Source organism: Panthera pardus, unplaced genomic scaffold, assembly GCF_024362965.1.
Source record: "Panthera pardus isolate Hobbes unplaced genomic scaffold, ASM2436296v1 HiC_scaffold_6, whole genome shotgun sequence".
NCBI lineage: Eukaryota > Metazoa > Chordata > Mammalia > Carnivora > Felidae > Panthera > Panthera pardus.
In genome coordinates this window covers 103,662,166-103,685,279 of record NW_026526991.1, presented here as the reverse complement: position 1 = coordinate 103,685,279, position 23,114 = coordinate 103,662,166, and the positions used below count along the sequence as shown (strand labels likewise).

Genomic DNA, 23,114 nt, shown 5'->3' with positions numbered 1-23,114 from the left:
TCTCAGGGGGCAGGGTAAGGTAGGACTGACCTTCCTCATAGCAGCAAAGGCAGGGCCAAAGGTGGCTTTGACCTCTACGCGGTCTCGGATCCAGGCTGGCAGCTTTCCCAGGATAGGTGGGCGGGCATACCGCTGATCCAGGAGCACTATGCTGGCAAAATCCTTCTGGTGCCTGATGGCCCTGCCTAGATGGCAACAGAGGTTGGGGCTTCTTGGTTAAACCAGCCTCTGCCACGGTGTCTATTGTGTCCCCCCAACCCCAAAGAGCAGTAAAATCCCTCTTCCCTGTCAACTCATTCTCCCACCATCCATCACCACTATCCGCAGGAACAGTCCCCGGCCTACCTATAGATTGGTTGACAGCCTTCATACACAGATTCTCCACCAAAGCCTTCCCTGGTGGGGGCTGACCTGGGATTCTGGGCTGGGAAGGGCAGAGGAGATGATCTATCAGTATCTTCTTGCCTCCTTCTTAGTGTTCTGAGAAAATTACACTGCCAGGCTTTGGAGCAAGAACAGTAGTCTTCATGGGCACAATGCCAGCAGCTGATATAACGGATGAGATCACAGAGAGGCTCAAGAGGGTAAGGAGGTACATCCCATCCCCTGGAGCAAGCAGGAAACACTGGCACACATCAGCGGGCAGTGGGGAGGTCGCAGCTGTACCGCCCTGGTATCACAGCCCTAGAGGCGACAGAACTTTCTCCCCAGCTGTCTCCTCCCATCCTTTGGCACGCTGAAGGTACTCACAAGAGTCTGATCCAGGTAGGCCATCTTCTCTTGTAGCTCTGGAGACTTGATGTTGGGGTAGGGCATGCCTACCATAACTACACACCTAGCATGGAGGGAACATGAGGCCATGGCATGTGGGCAGTCAGGCCTCCATCACATCTTCAAGGGCCAGAATATAGGACCCGGTCCTCACCATGCGTCCTCAGCTGCTATATCCAGCACACCTTTGCCCCCTCAAGCTGTGCTCACTGGCTCTGCCCCTCCCTCCCCACCCTGTACCTCCACCTCGAGTGCATTTTCTCAGCTAAGAAACCCAATGCAGGCCACGTGAATTGAACCCTGATGATCAGCCTAACTTCCACCTGGAAGCAAAGGGCCAAAACACTTCCCCATACAGCTGAGTGACCTGAGCAGTCAGCCAGGGTGCAGACTCAGATGGCATTGGCTTCCAGGCAGGGTCCCTGCTATTTGGAGTGAGGGGTGGTCGGTGTCAGAGCCCAGGAGACGAGAGACCCACAACTTACCGGCCAAGGTCGTCAGAGAAGTTAATGCCTTCACTCATCTTTCCTCCAACCACGGAGAGGAGCAGAGCACCTGTCACCGTGCCTCCCACATGGCCACAGCACTGCAGGAGACAACAGCCCAAGCTGTGGAGCCAGAGCTTGGATGCCACCCAAAATATCTGCAGCTGCCAGCTCCAGATGTTCTCTGGGCCCAAGGCCTCAGTTACACCTCTCACCTTAATGCACCTGGAATACTCCAGCAGCACCTGCTCCACCTGGTTCGCTCTCTTGGGTTCCTGAAATATCTGAAGGAGAACAGACAATGTCTCCCAGGAAAAGGTTTCAGAATGCATAGGTCCCAGGGTCTGCTCTCAGCCCTATATTTTCCAGACTGGGAACCAGAGAACCCCACAGAGTAAGGGGCTAGAGAGAAATCCTGTGGGAGGTGACGAGGTGTTAGAAGTGGTGGGAGTAAGTAACTAACTAACAGAAGCCCATATGTAAGCCTAACATTCTGGTCTGACATGCATGAGAAATCCTAGCAGGAACCCTGGGTACCACTGACCTCACAAGTGGGAGTCCCAGATGAGGGGGTCACTCACCTTTTTCCTGACAGCCAGGCGGGCCAGCAGACCACTCTTATCCCAGTGGGCATGGACCTGGCGTTGGTACTCATAGGAGGGGAAGAAACAGACCAGCCCTCCAGGGACCACATTGCACAGGTTATAGAGAATACGACCCGTCTCATCCATCTAAGGAAAGAAGACAGAGCCCTCCCTGAAGCCATATCCGAACAATGCTTCCTAACCTTGGGACTCAAAACCAAGCACAGATCCAAGGGTGACTACGATCGGGGAAGAGAAGTGTGGGCCCAGAGGGCCCCGGGCAGAAATCAACAGACAGGAAAGTGCCACCCTCTCACCACACACACACACTCAGCTGATGCTTCTGGGAGTGTACCACACACATCACAAGGCCATTAGCACTCCAGAGCTAATAACCCTGCTGCTGGCGTGTCATGTCCTCCCTGCTCCAACTCCCAATGCCCACTGCGCCATGAAAACCCCAGGCAGCCTCTAGTGACAAGCTCCTGACACCTGCATCCCTGCCCAAGGTGGGGACTGATGCAACCAAATGGCAAGAGAAGCAAAGGAAATGAACAGCTTCCTTATCAGTTTCATCCTGAAGGAACACCTTGAGGTTTAAGAAAACTTAACAGTCCAGGGAGTGAGGGGAGGGGAACGCTCAGACTTCCCCTGATAAGCATCTAGATGGACACCAGCCATTCTGTGCCAGCTCTGTGGTGGAAGACCCCAGCACCTGGACACTAAGCACTGGCCAGAGCACCCACCACCCCAGAAACTATTCTCCTGCCCTGGCAGAGGCTGTGGTAAGGCAAGCAGGCTGGTACGAACCATCTGAGGCAGTTCTCTCTTCTGGTATGTGAACTCCAACTGCTGGCTGGAGGGCCCGCTGCAGATGACGAGGGGCAGGATGTTGTCTGGAGGGATCACATGACCTGCAGAGACCGAGGAGGGGCTATTCTACAAGGCAGTGTCCAGAAGGAGCATTCCGCAACCTTGTCTTCCATGCTAGGAGAACAATTCCAACACTCTGCCACCTGCCCTGCTTGCACAGCGCAGGTGGGCGGGACTCAGACCTCTCCCACGTAGGTGGAGGGACACAGTGCAGAAGCACAGGGCTAAGTAAGCTCGCCGGAGAGCTGGCAAAGGGAGAAGCTCCCACCTCGTGGCCTCCTCAACTGTGACAATAAGCTGCCAGAGTGTGACACATGGCCCATTCCACCCTGGCCATGGATTCTCACCACAGGAAAACTCCACCACTCGCTCAGCTTCTACCCCAGCACATGCCAGCAGCTGCTCCCGGAAGTCAGACACCTGCAGACCACAACAGCAAGGCTCCATGAGCTCCCCGCAGGCCTGAGCAGGCAGGGGCCTTGACAGGGAGGGGGACAGAGAGAAACACTCCGGGGAAGACAGAAGTCTGGGCTCGAAGGCAGCAAATACATAGGAACAGAAAAAAGAGGTAAAACGTAAGGCAGATAACAAATTGGCAGATAACAAAAAGGAAAAAAAATTACTGATACCCAGTGTTGACAGTCTCACTTAAACTGTGGAAATACCAGGAACACCTGGGTGGCTCAGTCGGTTGGGCATCCAACTTCGGCTCAGGTCATGATCTTGCAGTTTGTGGGTTCAAGCCCCACATGGGGCCCTGCACTGACAGCTCAGGGCCTGGAGCCTGCTTCAGATTCTGTGTCTCCCTCCCTCTCTGCCCCTCCCATGCTCATGCTCGCTCTCTCTCTCTCTCTCTCTCTCTCTCTCAAAAAATAAACATTAAAAAAAAATTAAACTGTGGAAACACCAAAGGGAATCTGGTAAACTGGGCACAGTGGACCTTACCCCAGCCCATGCCCACAAGATCACCAGTGGGCATTCAAAACAAAATACACATGGCCAGGCCCCAGCCCACACCACTGAATAAGAACCTCTAGAGGGAAGATAACATGTATTGGCATTTCTAAAGAGCTCCAGGGTTTATTCAGTACTCACACTAAACGTCAATGGACTAAATGTTTCAATCAAAAGACACAGGATAACAGAATGGATAAGAAAACAAGATCCATCTATATGCTGTTTACAAGAGACCCACTTTAGACCTAAAGACACCTTCAGATTGAAAGTAAGGGGATGGAGAACAATCTATCATGCTAACGGTTGACAAAAGAAAGCCAGAGTAGCCATACTTATATCAGACAATCTAGACTTTAAAATAAAGACTGTAACAAGAGATGAAGAAGGACATTATATCATAATTAAGGGGTCTATCCACCAACAAGATCTAACAATTGTAAACATTTATGTTCCAAATGTGGAAGCACCCAAATATATAAATCAATTAATCACAAACATACAGAAACTTATTGATAATAATACCATAATAGTAGGAGACTTCAACACCCCACTCACAGCAATGGACAGATGATCTAATCAAAAAATCAACAAGGAAACAATGGCTTTGAATGACATACTGGACCAGATGGACTTAATAGATATATTCAGAACATTTCATCCTAAAGCACCAGAATATACACTCTGTTCAAGTGCACATGGAACATTCTCCAGAATAGATCACATACTGGGACACAAATCAGCCCTCAACAAGTACAAAAAGATCAAGATCATACCGTGCATATTTTCAGACCACAACGCTATGAAACTCGAAATCAACAAGAAAAAACTTGGAAAGATAACAAATATTTGGAGACTAAAGAACATCCTACTAAAGAGTGAATGGGCTAACCAAGAAGTTAAAGAGGAAATTCAAAAGTACATGGAAGCCAATGAAAATGGTAACACCACAGCCCAAAACCTTTGGGATGCAGTAAAGGCGGTCATAAGAGAGAAGTATATAGCAATCCAGGCCTTCCTAAAGAAGGAAGAAAGGTCTCAGATACACAACCTAATATTACACCTTAAAGAGCTGGAAAAAGAAAAAATAAATTCTAAAACCAGTAGAAGACAGGAAATAATAAATACTAGAGGAGAAATCAATGCTATTGAACCCCCCCCCCCAAAAAAAACAGTAAAACAGATCAATGAAACCAGAAGCTGGTTCTTTGAAAGAATTAACAAAATTGATAAACCACTAGTCAGTTTGATCAAAAAGAAAAAGGACCCAAATAAATAAAGTCAAGAATGAAAGAGGAGTGATCACAACCAACACAGCAGAAATAAAAACAATAATAAGGGAATATTATGAGCAATCATATGCCAATAAAATGGGCAATCTGGAAGAAATGGACAAATTCCTAGAAACATATAAACTACCAAAACTGAAACAGAAAGAAATAGAAATTTGAACAGACCCATAACCAGTAAAGAAATCGAAGTAGTAATCAAAAATCTCCCAAAAAACAAGAGTCCAGGGCCAGATGGCTTTCCAGGGGAATTCTACCAAACCTTTAAGGAAGAGTTAAAATCTATTCCCTTGAAGCTGTTCCAAAAACTAGAAATGGAAGGAAAACTTCCAAACTCTTTCTATGAAGCCAGCATTACCTTGATTCCAAAACTAGACACAGACCCCACTAAAAAGGAGAACTACAGACCAATTTCCCTGATGAACGTGGATGTGAAAATCCTCAATAAGATATTAGCCAACCAGATCCAACAATACATTACAACAATACATTAAAAAAATTATTCACCACGACCAAGTGGGATGCAGGGCTGGTTCAATATCTGCAAAACAATCAATGCGATGCATCACATCAATAAAAGAAAAGGACAAGAACCATATGATCCTCTCAGTAGACGCAAAGAAAGCATTTGACAAAATACAGCATCCTTTCTTGATAAAAACCCTTAAGAAAGTAGGGATAGAAGGATTATACCTTGAGATCATAAAAGCCATATATGAAAGACCCAATGCTAATATCCTCCTCAGTGGGGAAAAACTGAGAGCTTTCCCCCTAAGGTCAGGAACAAGACAGAGATGTCCACTATCACCACTGTTATTCAACATGGTAGTGGAAATCTTAGTCTCTGCAATCAGACAACACAAAGAAATAAAGGTATCCAAATCAGCTAGGAGGAAGTCAAACTCTCACTCTTCGCAGATAACATGATACTCTATATGGAAAACCCAAAATTTCACCAAAAAATTGCTAGAACGGATCCAAGAATTCAGCAAAGTGGCAGGATATAAAATCAATGAACAGAAATCAGTTACATTCCAATACACCAACAATGAAGCAACAGAAAGAGAAATCAAGGAATCAATACCATTTACAATTGCACCAAAAACCATAAAATACCTAGGAATAAATCTAACCAAAGAGGTGAAAAATTTATACACTGAAAACTAGAGAAAGCTTATGAAAGAAATGGAAGAAGACACAAAAAAATGGAAAAAGATTCCATGCTCCTGGATAGGAAGAACAAATATTGTTAAAATGTCAATACTACCCAAAGCAATCTACATATTCAATGCAATACCTATCAAAATAACACCACCACTCTTCACAGAGCTAGAACAAACAATCCTAAAATCTGTGTGGAACCAGAAAAGACCCCGAATAGCCAAAGCGATCTTGAAAAAGAAAACCAAAGCAGGAGGCATCACGATCCGGACTTCACATTGTATTGCAAAGCTGTAATCATAAAGACAGTATGGTACTGGCACAGGAACAGACACTCAGATCAATGAACAGAATAGAGAACCCAGAAATGGATCTACAAATGCATGGCCAACTAATCTTTGACAAAGCAGGAAAGAATATCCAATGGAATAAAGACAAGTCTCTTCAAATCGTCTTGGCAAAACTGGACAGCATCATGCAGAAGAATGAACCAAGACCACTTTCTTACACCATACACAGAAATAAACTCAAAGTAGATGAAAGACCTAAATGTAAGACAGGAGCCATCAAAATCCTCAAGGAGAAAGCAGGCGAAAACCTCTTTGACCTTGGCCGCAGCAACTTCTTACTCAACATGTCTTCAGAGGCAAGGGAAACAAAAGCAAAAATGAACTATTGGGACCTCACCAAAATAAAAAGCTTCAGCACAGCAAAGGAAACAATCAGCAAAACTAAAAGGCAACTGGATGGAATGAAAGAAGATATTTGCAAATGACATATCAGATAAAGGGTTAGTATCCAAAATCTATAAAGAACTTATCAAATTCAATATCCAAAAAACAAATAATCCATTGAAGAAATAGGCAAAAGACATGAATAGACCTTCTCCAAAGAAAACATCCAGATGGCCAACCGACACATGAAAAAATGCTCAACTTCACTCATCATCAGGGAAATACAAATCAAAACCACAATGAGATACCACCATACACCTGTCAGAATGGCTAACATTAACAACGCAGGCAACAATAGATGTTGGCAAGGATGCAAAGAGGATCTCTTTTGCATTGTTGGGGGGAATGCAAGCTGGTGCAGCACCTCTGGAAAACAGTATGGAGGTTCCTCAAAAAATTAAAAATAGAACTAGCCTATGACCCAGCAATTGCACTACTAGGTATTTATCCAAGGGATACAGGTATGCTGTTTCAAAGGGGCACATGCACCCCCATGTTTATAGCAGCACTATCAACAATAGCCAAAGTATGGAAAGAGCCCAAGTGTCCATCGATGGATGAATGGATAGATGGATGAATGGATAGATGTGGTATATATATACAATGGAGTATTACTCGGCAATCAAAAAGAATGAAATCTTGCCATTCACAACTATGTGGATAGAACTAGAGGGTATTAGGGGCGCCTGGGTGGCTCAGTCGGTTGAGTGTCTGACTTTAGCTCAGGTCATGATCTCACAGCTCGTGAGTTCAAGCCCCGCGTCAGGCTCTGTGCTGACAGCTCAGAGCCTGGAGCCTGCTTCAGATTCTGGGTCTCCCTCTCTCTCTCTCCTGCTCATGCTGTCTCTGTCTCTCAAAAATAAGTAAAATAAACATTAAAAAAAAAAAAAGAACTAGAGGGTATTATGCTAAGCGAAATTAGTCAGAGAAAGACAAATATCATCTGACTTCACTCATATGAAGATTTTAAGATACAAAACAGGTGAACATAAGGGAAGGGTAGCAAAAATAATATAAAAACAGGGAGGGAGACAAAAACATAAGAGACTCTTAAATATGGAGAACAAACAGAGGGTTACTGGAGGGGTTTTGGGAGGGGGGATGGGCTAAATGGGTAAGGGGCACTAAGGAATCTACACCTGAAATCACTGTTGCACTATATGCTAAGTTGGATGTAAATTAAAATAATTAATTAACTAAAAAATTAAAAAAAAAAGAGTTCCAGGGTTTTCACCTATTGAATCGGCAAAAATCCCAAAGCGTATCCCTCTGTAGGCACATATACACAGTGCTGGTGGAAGAGAGAACAGTACAGCTCCAGCTGGGGGGGAACATGGCAATATTTAATAAATCAGATGTATTTTTATCTTTCAACCTGGCAGCCCCCCTACCTAGGAGTCCCCTCTGAGCATACAGCTCCACAAACCAACCCATGCACAAGGATACTTCCTGTGCAGTGATCCCCTTCAGGAGGGGTCAGCTGAAAGCATCACACTGGATCCTGCCAGCGCAGAGCTCCGAGCCAGCAAGAGGCGCACGGATGGCGCTGGCTACTGAATGGCGTGCCACAACACACTGGTGACTAAAAACCAGTTTATGCTTTGATGTAAAAGACAAAGGAAAGGAAAAAGTAAGTATATATATTTGCTTATTTCTGGAGAAAAATAAAATGAAAGCATAGAAGGACAGACTAGGAGTAAGAAAAATGATAACCTATGGGCATGGGGAACAGGCTGGAAATGGATGGAAGTAAGACTTCCTGAATGCATCTTTTTTTTTTTAATGTTTGTTTATATTTGAGAGAGAAAGAGACAGAACATGAGCTGGGGAGGGGCAGCAAGAGAGGGAGACACAGAATCTGAAGCAGGCTCCAGGCTCTGAGCTGTCAGCACAGAGCCTAATGTGGGGCTCAAACCCATGGACCATGAGATCATGACCTGAGCAGAAGTCAGATGCTTAGCCAACTGAGCCACCCAGGAGCCCCTGAATGTATCTTCCATGCAGTTTTGACTTTTGAACCATACAGGTGTTTACTTATTTTAAAAATATAATTAAGTCTAGGGGCACCTGGGTGGCTCAGTTGGTTGAGCGTCCAACTTTGGCTCAGGTCATCATCTCACAGCTCATGAGTTCGAGCCCAGCGTCGGGCTCTGTGCTGACAGCTCAGAGCCTGGAGCCTGCTTCGGATTCTGTATGTGTCTCTCTCTCTGCCCCTAACCCACTTGCATTCTGTCTCTCTCTCAAAAATAAACATTAAAAAATATATATATGTCTAAAATGAAAAATCAAACTCTAAAACTGAAAACACATGGCAACAAAGAAAGCCTAACTCTCTGTCACATTCACAACATAAGCACACAAAGCAATGGCTGACTTCAAATGACTTCAGATCCTTAGTGACCATACATCCTTAGTAGGATATACCTAAGGGCAAAAAATAAATGCAAAGAAATGAAATTTTCATCAATAGTTTATTGTTAGAATAATACTGTACATGAAGCTATTTTAGTATATCTTAAGTATATTATGGGACATAGCAAATAAGTAGTTATGTCAATGTAGTAAGAAACCAAACATTCAGCTCAAGAGAAAAGACATACAGTGTAAGGTCAAATAACTGACTGATGTTCATTTAGAAATATCAATATGGACTCATGGTTTTTTAAAACCATTTTCCCCAGTCTACAAGAAGGCCTAAAAACATTTATAATCCAGGAGTACCACAAACACCCCGATACCCAGATATTGGTTTTTAAACACCAATCCCCAATAAAAGAAACCAGGTTATCTTAGAAAAATGAATGATCCCAGATATGGGATAAAGAAGGCATAAGGTGGCTGGGATGTTTCATCTTGCCAGAAAGCAAGAAAGCATCCCAAAGCTAGTGGGGCCTCATCAAGGACCAGAGGCAACACGTCGGGCTCTGACAGGCCAAGTCTGAGACACCTGGGCATTGAAAGCAGCAATGACTATAGATGCCTTTAATACATGAACAAAAATATACAAGTCTATAGAAAAGAAAGAAAAGTTGGAAACTAATAAAGCAATGGGGGATTCTAGCGGCTGAGGTTAGAAACGAATGACTGCGTGGGCACTGAGGAGGCTTCCACTGAAGTCCTGGGCTAGGTGTACCTTAAGGACAGAACTGCTGTGCAGAGACGTGGTTCTGTTTGCCACTGTGTTGCTTAAAACAGAGAAAGACTGGAAATCACCTAAATATCTAACAAAAGAAGAGTAGTTCTATAAGATATAACATATTCATGTAACAGAAAAAAACACAGCCAGAGCATGGTAGAATAAATACATACTGCTGACAAGGAAAAATGTCTATGACATTTGTTGCTGAGTGAAAAAAGCAAATCACAGCAACAGCATGTAGAGATACAGATTTTTGTTTTTAAAATATGTATGTATATTTGTAAAAATTATGCACACAAAGACTAGTATAATGATATACACTAAAATAAAATCTTTCGCTGGTGGAATTATCATCTATTTTTTTTTTCCTGCTTTTGCTGGTCTCTGCTTTCTACAACGAAAACATAATACTTTCCTAAATACATGTGTGTGTATATAAATTTATAAAAGAAAGGAAAGGTCGTATCTATGGTGGGTATAAGGAGCGAATGGCACTAAAATGGGGGCCTGAAATTCCAGAACGGCTATCTTTGGGAGAAGTGCAGTACCTAGCCTACAAAAGCACCAAATCACCAGCCATGTGCCTCCCTCCACCCCCACTGCCCACTCCACCCCTGCCCCAGGCTAAAGACCCAGGCATGAGACAGCACAGCAATGCCACCTGGTGGATGCTGCTTGGCCTGTTCAAGCTGACCCCTTTCTGGTTTGGGGGCCCACTGGACAGCGCCTCTTCCCCCTGTCCCTGTCCCATCCCAGCACTCGGGCCACAAGAGGCTGGGTCTGGTTCCCTTACCGGCTGCATGGTGCCGCCTGCGATGACCACTGCCCGGCATTCCTTCACCACTTGTGCAAAGTGCACGGCTGGATTCAGGAGCAGGAATTTGAGGCTGCTCTGACTAAGACTTCCTGAAAAAAAGACAGAGCCAGCTGGGGAAGGAGGGGGTGGTTTGCAGGCAGGCCGAACAAAGACTTCCATGAGTCTGAGGCAAATGGGAGCTCAGTTGTGTCCATGAAGGAGCCACTAGAGATACCACTTTCCCTTTTGATTAGATTCCATTCAAAGTGCAGGACAAGCCCGAGGCAGACAGCACTACCAGCTCCTTTTGCACATGAAGACTGAGGTTCAGAGTGATAGACACAGCTTGGAGGTGACGGAATCAAGACTCAAACCAAAACTCACATACCTGTAACCAGTAGGCTATACAACTTCTCTCATAACCTGGCGTGAGATGCCAGCCTCCCCAGTGCCTCACATCCCTCCTCACCGCACCTACACCAGCCCACCCAGGCTACAGAGGACCAGTTTTCACCACCTTGTCTCCTCGTCCTAACCCAGAGAGGTGCAAGGTAGAATCTTTTCATGCTTTGGTTTCCCGGCTCCATGCTGATTCCTCCTTGGACTACCTTGGCGGTTCAGGATGACCCTGCCATCCTGGTTGGCAGTGGTGAGGGCTGCAAGGAAGCCTTCGATGTGCATCAGCGGGGAAGCAGACCGTGGCACCCTGGCCTCTCCCTCATCTCCGTGGGGCACGGGAGCTGCACAGAGCAGAAGGAAGACGGTCTGGGACCACAGATGAGGCAGGAGAGGAGTCCACACGTGAGGGATGGATATTCTTGGCCCCCACCTGCAGCCCTGTCTCCCCCTCTTGACTCACTCTCGGTCAATGCGGGCTGCAGGCTCTGTAGGAAGTGCTGGAACCCAGCCAGTCTGGACTGCTCCCTGGAGGATGCAAGGACCGTGCCATACCTTTCTGTGAAGCCAAAGAGCTGGGACGGGGAGAGAAAGCACAGGGAGGAATGAGGGTGCAGCAGTGGGAGCCCAGGCTGGAGGTTCTGCTGCACCCCACATAGCCCACAACTTGCCCCCCAACACAAGGCATCTTGGCACCCCCACCCGACACAGCAAGCAGGCCTGCAGTAAGAAGGGAGCAGGGGTGACTTGGGGCTCCAAAGGGCAGGGGAGAGCAAGGTACTGGGAGGGCAGGAGGTGGGGTGCTGTGGAGCCTGGCCAGACCCAGGAAGAGAGGCTGTACCTTTCTGCTGACCATGCTCTTTTCACAGTAGCGCCGCACCTGCAAAAGCAAACCACCGCAGGCACATGCAACAATTAGGCTGGAAAAAAAAAAAACAACACCACCTTCCAAAACCCCAGGGAGCATGATTCATTGACAGCTCCTGAGGAACCCAGCCTCCTTGTGGCCAACCGGGTCAACCTCCTTTCTGAGGTCACTCCTCTCCCACCACCCCCACATACAACACGGCGCTCTCCTACAAGAGCAACCTTCATGCACATGGCCTCCTCACTAACGTCTGCATAGCCCCAACCCTCTCTAAAGGTTCCTGGTGACAGGTCTTCTGTGCTCTCCTTCAATATGACAGCACCTAAGATGAACCCTGAAAAGATTAAGAGTTTAAAAAAACACATACGAGCAAAGGCACAGAGAGGGTAAAGCTTGGGGCTTGTTCGGGGGCCCTCCAGTGTGTACAACATGTGCAGCTTGGAAAGGAAGACAGGGAGTTGAAGCCTTTGAAGATTTCTAAAAAGGGCACTATCTTCCAGTGAGGACTCACCAGATGACAGTGTAGGAAAGATTTGAGAAGGGACAGAGAGTGAAGCCAGGAAGAGCGGAAAGGAGGCGAGAGGAAACGAGCCGGCCCTGAAGTGGCAGCTGTGGGAATGGAAAAGCAGTGGGAGTTCGAGTGCTCCTTCCAGCTCTGAGGCCCGGCAACTGTTTGGATGCGGGACCCAAAGGGAGAAGAAAGGCATCAAAATGGCCTCAACCGGTCAGATGGGGTAATGGCAGTGACCGTGATCAAAACAGGTAAGCTGGTTTAAAGAAAAATGGGAAGGCAGGAGGGAAGCAAGCAGGGTCTCAAGGCCAAGCCGGGGCTCACATGCTGCCTCCCACACCAGGCACCATTTGCTCACTCATGTATGGCTAGTACATGTCGTCCTGGGGAAACCTCACCCAGCCCTGGTTTCCTCTGCTTCTGAATGGTGATGGTACCTCCTACCGTGGGGTCCCAGAACCTGGTGCACTGCCTTGGACACAGCAAGTGCTCTGTATTTTTAGTAATTTGGAATCGCTAAGTTGTGAGTCAAGTGATGGCAGCAGTACCCCGAACAGTAGGTCTGGAGCAGGCAGACACCTGCGGCTGGTGTGCAAGGATGGGGGCGGGTCACACAGAGTGGCCCTGGGAGTGTTCTCAGCCACCTCAGCCCAATAGCAGGATGGTGCTCACAAAGCTGACCTGCTCTTTCTAGTCCAGGGCAAAGACTGGGCCAGAAGAAAGATGGAATGAGGTTAAGGACCTGGGAGTTTCTATCTGTGCTTACATGGTAAATGAAAGGCACCTTTTCTCACCAATCCCTAGGACCCTTCACTCTGGATTGAAGATTTTTTTCTTGCTGACACTTTAAGGGTTAATTACAAACATCTATGCTGTAGATCCTCAGACTTCTAGACTGACTCACAACAGAAGAAATTTACTTTTTATTCCTTCCAGTCTTAACACAGTGCTCTGCTCGCAGGTGGCAGTTAAGGATAAGGAAACTGGGCGCTGACACAGAAGGGGGAGAACCTCTACCTTGAACAAGTTGATGTTGTCGATCTGGCTCTGAAAGAGAAAGTCATTGATGGTCTTCAGCTCTGTCCCTAAGGATAAACAAAGAAGGGCCTTGGAATCCTTGCTCTGAAGACCACAGGCCCAGAGGTGAGCTCAGAAACGGCTCAGACCATCTCTGAGTCTCTGAAGGCCGCCCTCTTACCTGTTTGCGAAAGGCTCTGTGTGTTGGGATTTTGCTTAATGTTTCCTAAAACAGAATTCAAGCAGGTCAGGATGGGGATCCTCTGCCCCCCACCCCCATCCTCTCACACATTTTGTGTGTACACTATTTGATGTACTCATCAAATAAGAGCATTCACATGTAAACAGGTTTTTTGCCATTTATGGTACCCAAAGAACCCACTGAGAGGGTGGGAAGCTCTAGGAAGCCTCAAAATCTAACCCACGTTTGCATATGGAGCCCAAAGCCTTGTTATCTCATTCTTTCCACACCTCCTCCAAGGAGGCTGGGGCCAAGGGACCACCCACTTTACGCAGGTACAAAGAGTTGTCCAGGCTGCACAGTGGCCAGTGGCAAGGCAGAGGTGGAAGGGAGGAACACCGACATTAGACAAAATCCCTCCAGTGGAACACCCCACTGGTTTTCCAGAACTTTGGCTTCTATGAAAGCCTTCAAATGACAGCCATATATATAGTAAAGGAAAGGGTAGGTGACACAGAATTGTGCAAAGCAGTATGAAACCTAGAGCCGGAAGCCTCTAGTCTCTCCTACTAGGTTCATGAAGCAGAGGCAGGTCACATCTCTGAGCTTTAGTTGACTCCTCTGTCAACAACAGTGAGCGTGCCTGTGCAGCTCTCCTCACAGGAGCACTCCAAAGTAACGTCACCCGTTTCTATTACACTATGCTGTTATTACTACCTGAGAAGTAAAGTCTGGCAAAATAAAAAGGACTCAGGGAAATATAAACTAGAAACCAAAAAAGGATCTACGGTCAGACAATTCAACAAAGCTATGAAAAATAAGAATCTTCTAAATCAATGGCCAAGACAATTCTTGAGGACACAGAAATCCCAGGTGTCCTGACTGGCATCCAGAGAAGGGACTGCAGCAAGCTTAGCAGGCCAGGGGCTGGGGTGGGCATAGTGCTCCTTACCTCCCAACACAGTCACAAACTGCTCCAACAGATACAGGAGCTGTTTGATGTACATCAAGTTCTTGGCCTTCAGACGCTTCCTGAGGAGACACCAACGGACATCAAGTGGTAGCACTCCCCAAGCTGCTTCCCTTCCAAATGCCCCAAGTTGTGGCGTTTCTGTCCAGTCTTTCAAGGTAGACCACAGTGACAAATATGGTCCCAGAGAAAAAGGATGGCCATGGCCCAAGGCCTTCACAGCCAGCTGTTGTGTCCCAAGCACCCTCGGCCTATGTGGGATACACACCACCACAAACAGGAGGTAAACAGCACCCTGGCCCACTTGGTGTGGTGCCTGGGCCAGAGATGGAGACCCAATTGCTTCTCCCGGAGACTGAGCAGGATTTCCCTTCCCCCTCAGGAGGCAGTGTCTTACCCATATCGTTCCATATACTGGAGCAACTGGGAATGGGCCTGGCAGAACTGGAGAGAACAGAGAACAGGTGTGAAGGTGGCCCAGGCTCTGAGCAAGCAGCCTAGGGCTGTGCCAATGATATCTTAGATCATGCCTAGAAGATGCTAGCCAGGACACCTCATGGGAAACAACCAAGGTGAAGAGAGCAGCACACTGCTTATGCCCCCCTGAATTTCAAGAGTTCTCAACGTTAACTAGGAATACCAGCCTGCACAGAGGTAGCGTGGGGTTTCACAATACTGTGTATGCTGCATGGCACAGAGGAGATAATCGATAAATAGTGGCTTTCAGAAATACTGAGAACCCCTCAAAGCAACAATAATGATGTCCAACCATGTGAGGACCCTGCTTCCCTCACCCCACTGTCCTGGGTTATAGAGAACTGGCTGGTACCACCCTGGGCTGGAGGGACTCAGGATGACATACGCCAGTGAGGAACAAGGAAATGAGTCACCTTATCTGCGCCGGGTGCCAGCATTTCTAAGATCTGGGTCCCTGTAGTTCTAGCCAGTCCACCCCTGATGAGGCCACTGCCTCGACTCAGCGCACCCTTCCCCACGCCATTGCCAGACGAATTCCAGGTCTAGGCACTTGGAGAGATGATCCACATCCCTCTTCCCCACAGCAGGCACTGGCCCAAGAAGGGAGAGGCCGACCCACCTGGGAACCGCTGACCTCTGCACTGTAGATGCCCGTGATGGTGTCGATCAGGTTGTGAGCCTCGTCAATGACCACCACCTGTCCCTGCAGCCGGATCCCCGCGGCCTGGCGGGTGGCCCCGTGCAGCAGCATCTGGTAGGGCAGCACCACGAGCTGGGAGGAGGGGGTGGCCACCTGAGCAGGGCTGGGCTCCTTGCCACAGCAGCCCCACCTGCTCTAAGCTCCTGGTGTGAGTGGTTTCATTTCCCAACCAGAATACGTGTAGGGGCATTCAAGAGTGAAAGCTCTAGCAAAGCCCTGTGCTTTTAGCAACAGACCCCCTCTTCAGGTTTTATGTGGAACATGAAATATGAAACAGACATAACTGGGGCCAATCTGAATCTGACTGAACCAAGAGTGGCAGTGGGCAGAGGGGAGCAGAGAGAAGCGTGGAACCCCTGCTTAGCCTTATCCATACCCCCGAGGTAGCCCCTGAGGCACCCAAGGTTCCTCAAAACACTGTGAAAACCAGTGGTGTACTAGTAGGTAGCCCTGGGTTCTGGTCTTGGAGCTGTTATTTCCCAGCTAAATGACTCTGGAAGAATGACTTGATCTTTCTGCGCCTCAATTTCTTCATCTGCAAAATGATAAACTCTATCTCAAATAAGGGCTAAGGGGTGGAGGGTAAACAAAAATAAAAGCATTCCATGAATTTTTAGGTGCTCTCTGTGATGATGATTTTACAGTTAAAAGAATACTGATAGAGTGAAAATCCAGAAAACTAGAAACTTAAGGCCCAGCTTTAATACTGGCTCCATTACTCACCCACTAAGAGAAAACAGATAAATCACTTAACCTTTCTGGGCCTGTGTCCTCATATGGATATGAGAACATATGGATAATACTTGCCTTTGCTTTTTTAGTAGGATACTACAAAGCAAAAATGAGGTGAAAAGTATCTCAAAAAGTTAAGATCATGAAAATCTCAGGACATCTTACTATATTTGCACACAGGTATCTATGGCACTGATCTTGCAATGTGGCAAACAGACCCAGGCACGGCATGCAACAATGCTGAGGGCTGGGAGGATTCTGGAATTTAATTCTGAGCACCCACGCAACACGGTTCAACGTAGTATATTAATGAGCACTTAACTGCCTTGTAAAATTATTACTCATGTTCCCTGAATCACTGAAAACCTACCTAATCTCTTCTTTCTTATATGGAAGTCTCCATAATCGAAACCCTATTTCCAAAAGCCATTCAAATTAAGAAGTGGCAATTAGTAAAATCGTACCAAATAACTATGGTATTTTTGATCTGGCAAACCGGCAGTTTTTCTGTTTAAAGATGACACCAAATGTGGCAAGTCTAGAGAAGACTGTCTTCTCACACACTGGTGGGTAGGTTCCTCTGAAAGGCCATCTGGGAACACGTTTCTGGTGCAGCCCCTTTACTTCATCCCCTCAGCTTTCGCCCCCGACTCTGTGTTTTCACTAGGACTGCACACCCCTACCTGGCTTTTTTTTTTTTTTAACATTTATTTATTTTTGAGACAGAGAGAGACAGAGCATGAACAGGGGAGGTGCAGAGAGAGAGGGAGACACAGAATCAGAAGCAGGCTCCAGGCTCTGAGCCATCAGCCCAGAGCCCGACGCGGGACTCGAACTCACGGACCGCAAGAACGTGACCTGAGCTGAAGTCAGACGCTCAACCGACTGAGCCATCCAGGCGCCCCTCCCTTCCTGGCTTTTATCTGCTGTCCCCAATAATGCCAACTATTCCTGCAACCCAGAGCCACAAGGCACCTGGGGCCGCCTCTGACCCTACGCACCAGGCGTGTGGGTGACAGGTCACTGGTGTGCAGTGTGTTGGTCAGTCCAACCATGGCCAGTGACATCCTCCCAAATTAAGAGGAATGAGGAAACTCCTTGGGGATGAGGCCACAGTTAGAGCCAAGAGTGACTGCCCAACCCTCCAGGGTCTTCACCTGGGCTGCTGGAATGGCAAACCGGCTCCCGTAATAGGGACAGGCCCGAGCCTCCTTCCCCAGGGACACCAGCTGCTCGATGTCCTTCACCCCCACCAGGACCTCGTCTCGGAGGAGCTGCAGCTGCTCATAGCTGTAGAAGGGGCATGCGGCCTGGTGCTCCTGCCTTCTCCTCTTGGGCTTCTCATCCTCAGCTCTGCTCTTCTCTGAGGGGCACAGGCACAAGGGGGCAAAGGCAGAAAGAATGGTAAGTGTCCATGGGGTCAGAAGCCCAATTCCATAGGGTGGCGTCCGATAAACCCTTCCCAGTACTTCTCGGTACTCAGCACACCATTCTGGTATTTTATTTGGTGTTCGCTAGAAAAAGCCAGTAAAATCATCTCAGAGCCAGGGTTCTGAACTAGACACTGACCCAAAAAGCAAAACGCCTTTTCCCAAGGAGATGGTCTTTAGGAAGGACCCGGCCGTCTGCTCTGCCGTCACTGCCATTTAAGACACTATTTCCCAAATCCTTGTCCACTTCTGCCCCACTCCCGACCCCTTCCCAGTACTGCCTGAGGCTACACGACAGTCCCAGAGCTCTTTGCTGCACAGCTCCAGGGTGCTGGCGGCTACCGTGTTTACTTCTCTGCATCTCCATGCAGCGGTCATTGATAAGCTGCGCAGAACCCAGGTTTTTCACATCTTCATTTATACAAAGATTCTAGAAGACAGAGGATAAAGAAAAAGTCAACACAATGGTCCCAGCTATGTGATACACAGCAACCCTCCAGAGCCTGCCTAGCCCCCCAAGGACCGGAAGAGGCCGATCCTCCCACCGCTCGGCCTGCCTCGGACCCACAATTCTTCTAAGAAGAATTCTTCTCTGAAGAAGACGAAGGCCCAGGGAAGGGAGCAGGTCGGCACTTGAGCCAAGACCCACTGCCTCTGTTTACCTGCCGAGAGCCAAGGGAGACAAGCCGGGTGTCCTTGCCAAAGGGGCTTCTCTGCACCTCGTGTACAAACTGGGCCAGCTGGGAGTGCGTCCGACTGCAGTAGTAAATCTGCTCCGAGAAAAAGCAGGGTATTTCAAAGAGGAGACCACAATTTCTCCAAATATTGTCTGCACATCAAGGAATACATGGTCTAATAGGCTGAGGGACTGGGGAGAGTGGCCACAGATACACAAACCTAAAGCAAGGGGACTCTGTCCCACAGCAGATCTCAGTTAACACAGGGCCGGGGCAGTCCCCACCATCCCCTCAGCTCCAGAAGGTCATGAGAACACCCACGACATGGAGCGCCTCCCATCAGTCCTGCTCAGCCGCTAATCCAGCCACTTTACAGGGCTTGTTCATCTCAGGACAGGCCACCTCCCTGAGCTGTGGTTCCCAACTGGGAAAGAGTAGATTCTGGGGAGTGTGTTGGGGGGTGGGCTGTCCACACACACCTCCCAAAGGGCTTGGAAGACAGGCGGGCAGTAAGGCAGGGGGGCACTGAGCTAAACTCTCTCTGTGCTCCTCTGAGATGGAGAACAGCGACAAAAGAAGAGAAAAATAGAGGCAAAATATCTACTTTTAACAGAGAAAACAAGAGTCTTACACAAATGAAACCAAATGATTTTAAACATGAGAGGTGTCAGAATCATATGTACCTCACAGAACTCCATGCCAACGAAAATACAAACCAGAGAAGAGGGAGCCAAAGGGCAGGGTGCTCTTGCTCTGGCCTGCCGCCCCCCCTTTCCCCAGAGAGATACCACTGGTCCGTGGCCCAGAACGGCAGCTCCTGGATGCCCTGGGGCACACAAGCCCAGGCTTCACTGCCAGGAGAGGCCTTTCCTCTGGGTGCCTAGCCCATCTGGCCAAGTAAGCACCGACACCAAGGTCTGGGTCTGGGGAACCCCAGGAGAGTGAGAAGCAGCTAGGGGGATACAGCCCTGGACTGGGGACCAATCCCAGAATACCCAGGACACGATGTCTTACCTTAGTTACGTGTTCTTCCTCCAGGTCCTCCTCCTCCTCCTCCTCGTCCACTCTGAGAGAGAAAAATAACACGGAACAGTCTTCCCTGGGGACTCAGGTCAACTGAGATGCACTGTACCGAGCATGTGCCATGTATGGGAACTAGCTAAACAAGTAAGCTGTTCCCCACATGGAGGCCAGCATTGCTGGGGTTGGAGCCCTCAGCCAAAGGGAGACAGACCATTCCAACAACCAGGTTCCACCAATGAGCAGGTGCTCATTCGCTCAGTCAGAGAGACACCCCCAGGCTAACACCAACCCCATCCTCCTACTGCCGCTCAGGAGGGAAATGAGAAAGGGGCACAGTATGCCCGAAGCCTAGGTTCAGTGTCTGACTTGTCCCTCATCAAAGGCTACTCTGTCCTCACTGTCCACCCTCCAGAAAACTGGAATTCTCTCAGTTCCCCACAGAACTTTGCTCTTTGCCACCTCAGAGCCTTGGACATGCTGTTCTCTTTGCCTGGAATGCTCTCTCCCTTCACCTCCTCTTTTACCTAGCCAACTGTCAACCTTGAGATCCCCATATAAACATTGTCTCTTCTGTTCAGCCTTCTCCAACCTCCCCCATAGGCTTGGCTGGCCTCTGACACACTGCCATGGCCCCCCTGCACCTCATTCAAAATAACTTATTCTTGGTCTGTTTCCCCCTCCAGACTGTCACGTCCACGGGCAGGACCTGGGAGTATCTAGCTTCTGTGAATGCCAGGGGTCCCACCAAGGCCTTGGCACACAGCAGGAATTCCACTCACATTTCCTGAGGGAAGTCACAACTGACTGCTGACTGACTGAATAAAAGATGCTGTCACTCAGAACCAGATAAATCTCTTCTCTCACCAGCACCTCAGTCTACCATTCCCAGCAATGAATGAAGAGCCCATGTGCACTGGCAGATTGGTGGGGAGGTAAATCCTGCATTACAAGGCTGAATGTTTGGTCAACATTATTAGTCTAGGTTCCTCAGAAAACACAAAATCTTTCACAGACACACTCTACCTACAGGGCCATCACTGGGATTCTTTTTACTCACCTGGCAAATTTTATTTAAAAAAAAAAGCAGAAATGCTAATTGCTTTGGGGGATTAGAAGAGGAGTTATAGGGTTGCCTTCCTGGTCAATAAATAAATCAATAATTGTTCAGTCAGCTTTGTCTGAAAGGCCTTGATTTAAATCACACAGTAAGCAAAATCAACCAAATCTAGTAAGAAGCTGGACATGTGAAGAAATGAAGAGCAAAAATTTTATATTCAGAATGAGTTGTGTTCTCAGAGAGGCTCATGTCTCTTGAAATGCCAGGGCACTGGAAGCTGTAGAAATCTGCAGGATTACTGGCTCAGGCCCAGACCCTAAGTAGCACTTTCTCTAATATTCACGAACTCCACTCAAGTTCTTTCTCTTGTTCCCAGGGGCCTCTTGAGGAGAAGTACAGGAGTGGGCAAGCAGTCTTGGAGGCAGGTGGCAAAGGGTTTACAGAGCCTCTCTGCCCTTATCTCTTCGAGATAGGATGCATAAAGAGGTCTGGACATCTCAGCCCTGGGCAGGGTCAAAAGTTTTGGTTCTAATCCAGATCCCGAAATCTGTGCTTAGGGGCAGGCCTCTGAGCACCAAAGGAAAAGCCCAGGACTAGATGATTTCATAGGCAAATTCTACCAAATATTTAAAGAAATAATGCCAACCGTTCTCAACCTCTTCCAAAATACTGAAGAGGAGGGAACACTCCCAAACTCATTTTATGAGACCACCATTACCCTGATACCAAAGCCAGGTAAGAACACTACAAACACAGGAAACTACAGGCTAACATATTTCCCTGATGAATACAGATGCAAAAATTCTCAACAAAACACTAACAAACTGAACTAAATGGCATATTAAAAGGATCATACTCCATGATCAAGTGGGATTTATCCCTAAAATATGATGGCTCATCATATGCAAATCAGTAAATGGGATACATCAATAAATAGAATGATATATAAAAGTCACATAATCATCTCAACAGACACAGAAAAAAACATGACAAAATCCAACGCCTGTTCATGATAAAAATTCTCAATCAATTAGGTACAAATGAATGTACCTCAACATAATAAAGGCCATCTATTACAAGCCCACGGCTAACATCTGAACAGTAAAAGAGTGAAAGGTTTTGCACCAAGACAAGGAAAAAGACAAAGTTGCCCACTCTCACCACTCCTATTCAACATAATACTGGAAGTCATAGCCAGACCAATCAGACAAGAAAAAGAAATAAAAAGCATCCAAATTGGAAAGGAAGAAGTAAACGACATGATTTTATTTACAAAAACCCTGAAGATAGCACCAAAAAACTGCTAGGACTAATAAATTCAGTGAAGCTGCAGGGCACATGATCAACACACAAAAATCAGGTACATTTCTGTATGCTAATAATAAACTATCTGAAAAAGAAATAAAAGTCTAACTTATAAAGGCATCAAAAACAATAAAATACTGGGGCACCTGGGTGGCTAAGTCAGTTGAGTGTCTGACTCGATTTCAGCCCAGGTCATGTCTCACAGTTTGTGAGTTTGAGCCCCGCATTGGGCTCTGAGCTGACAGCTCGGAGCCTCCTTGGGATTCTCTCTCTCCCTCTCCCTCCCCCTCCCCCACTCACACTCTTTCTTTCAAAATAAATTTTAAAAAACATTTAAAAAAAAACAATAAAATATTGGGGTGCCTGGGTGGCTCAGTTGGTTAAGCGTCCAACTCTTGATTTCAGTCAGGACATGATCTGATCTCACGGTCTGTGATTCTGAGCCCTGCATCAGGCTGTGTTCTGACAGCAAGGGGCCTGCTTGGGACTCTCTTCTCTCCCCCTCTCTGCCCCTTCCCCACTCACCTGTTCTCTGTCTCACTCAAAGTAAATAAATAAACTTTAAAAAAAAAAAAAAAAAAAAAAAAACAATAAAATACTCAGGAATAAATTTAACCAAGGAGGTGAAAGACATATACTCAAAACTACAAGACTTTGATGAAGAAACTGGAGATGACACAGATGACAAAATGCCCCATGTTCATGCGTCACAAGAATTAACATTGCTAAAATGTCCATACTACTCAAAGCTATCTATAGATTTAATGCAATTCCTTATCAACATTCCAATGGCATTTTTTACAGATATAGAAAAAGAATCCTAAAAATCATTAGGAACTACAAAAGACCCCAAATAGCCAAAGCAATCTTGAGAAAGAATAAAGCTGGAGGAATCACAATTCCTTATTTCAAACAGCATGGTAATCAAAACACTTTGGTACTGGCATAAAAACAGACACGTAAGATCCGTGGAACAGAACAGAG

General features: G+C 47.1%; 1 protein-coding gene across 4 annotated transcripts in view; it reads right to left on the bottom strand.

The window, feature by feature from the left end:
• DDX11 (DEAD/H-box helicase 11) overlaps positions 1-23,114 on the bottom strand; it is a 40,385-nt gene that overhangs the window by 1,279 nt on the left and 15,992 nt on the right. The window contains exons 7-27 of one of the 4 annotated variants that reach the window (XM_019464876.2): positions 19,760-19,811; positions 18,731-18,838; positions 18,411-18,498; positions 17,796-18,001; positions 15,826-15,978; positions 15,127-15,173; positions 14,712-14,791; positions 13,760-13,804; positions 13,579-13,646; positions 12,024-12,062; positions 11,646-11,757; positions 11,395-11,526; positions 10,784-10,896; positions 3,061-3,133; positions 2,651-2,754; positions 1,838-1,987; positions 1,472-1,540; positions 1,257-1,357; positions 751-835; positions 346-424; positions 31-185 (exon numbers count right to left, since the gene is read on the bottom strand). In XM_019464876.2, coding sequence (XP_019320421.2) covers positions 31-185; positions 346-424; positions 751-835; positions 1,257-1,357; positions 1,472-1,540; positions 1,838-1,987; positions 2,651-2,754; positions 3,061-3,133; positions 10,784-10,896; positions 11,395-11,526; positions 11,646-11,757; positions 12,024-12,062; positions 13,579-13,646; positions 13,760-13,804; positions 14,712-14,791; positions 15,127-15,173; positions 15,826-15,978; positions 17,796-18,001; positions 18,411-18,498; positions 18,731-18,838; positions 19,760-19,811 — 2,059 coding nt within the window. Of the gene's footprint in view, positions 1-30; positions 186-345; positions 547-750; positions 836-1,256; positions 1,358-1,471; positions 1,541-1,837; positions 1,988-2,650; positions 2,755-3,060; positions 3,134-10,783; positions 10,897-11,394; positions 11,527-11,645; positions 11,758-12,023; positions 12,063-13,578; positions 13,647-13,759; positions 13,805-14,711; positions 14,792-15,126; positions 15,174-15,825; positions 15,979-17,795; positions 18,002-18,410; positions 18,499-18,730; positions 18,839-19,759; positions 19,812-23,114 lie in introns of those variants that run through there. The other 3 variants (XR_008419504.1, XR_002084541.2, XM_019464878.2) reach the window with 3 other exon arrangements.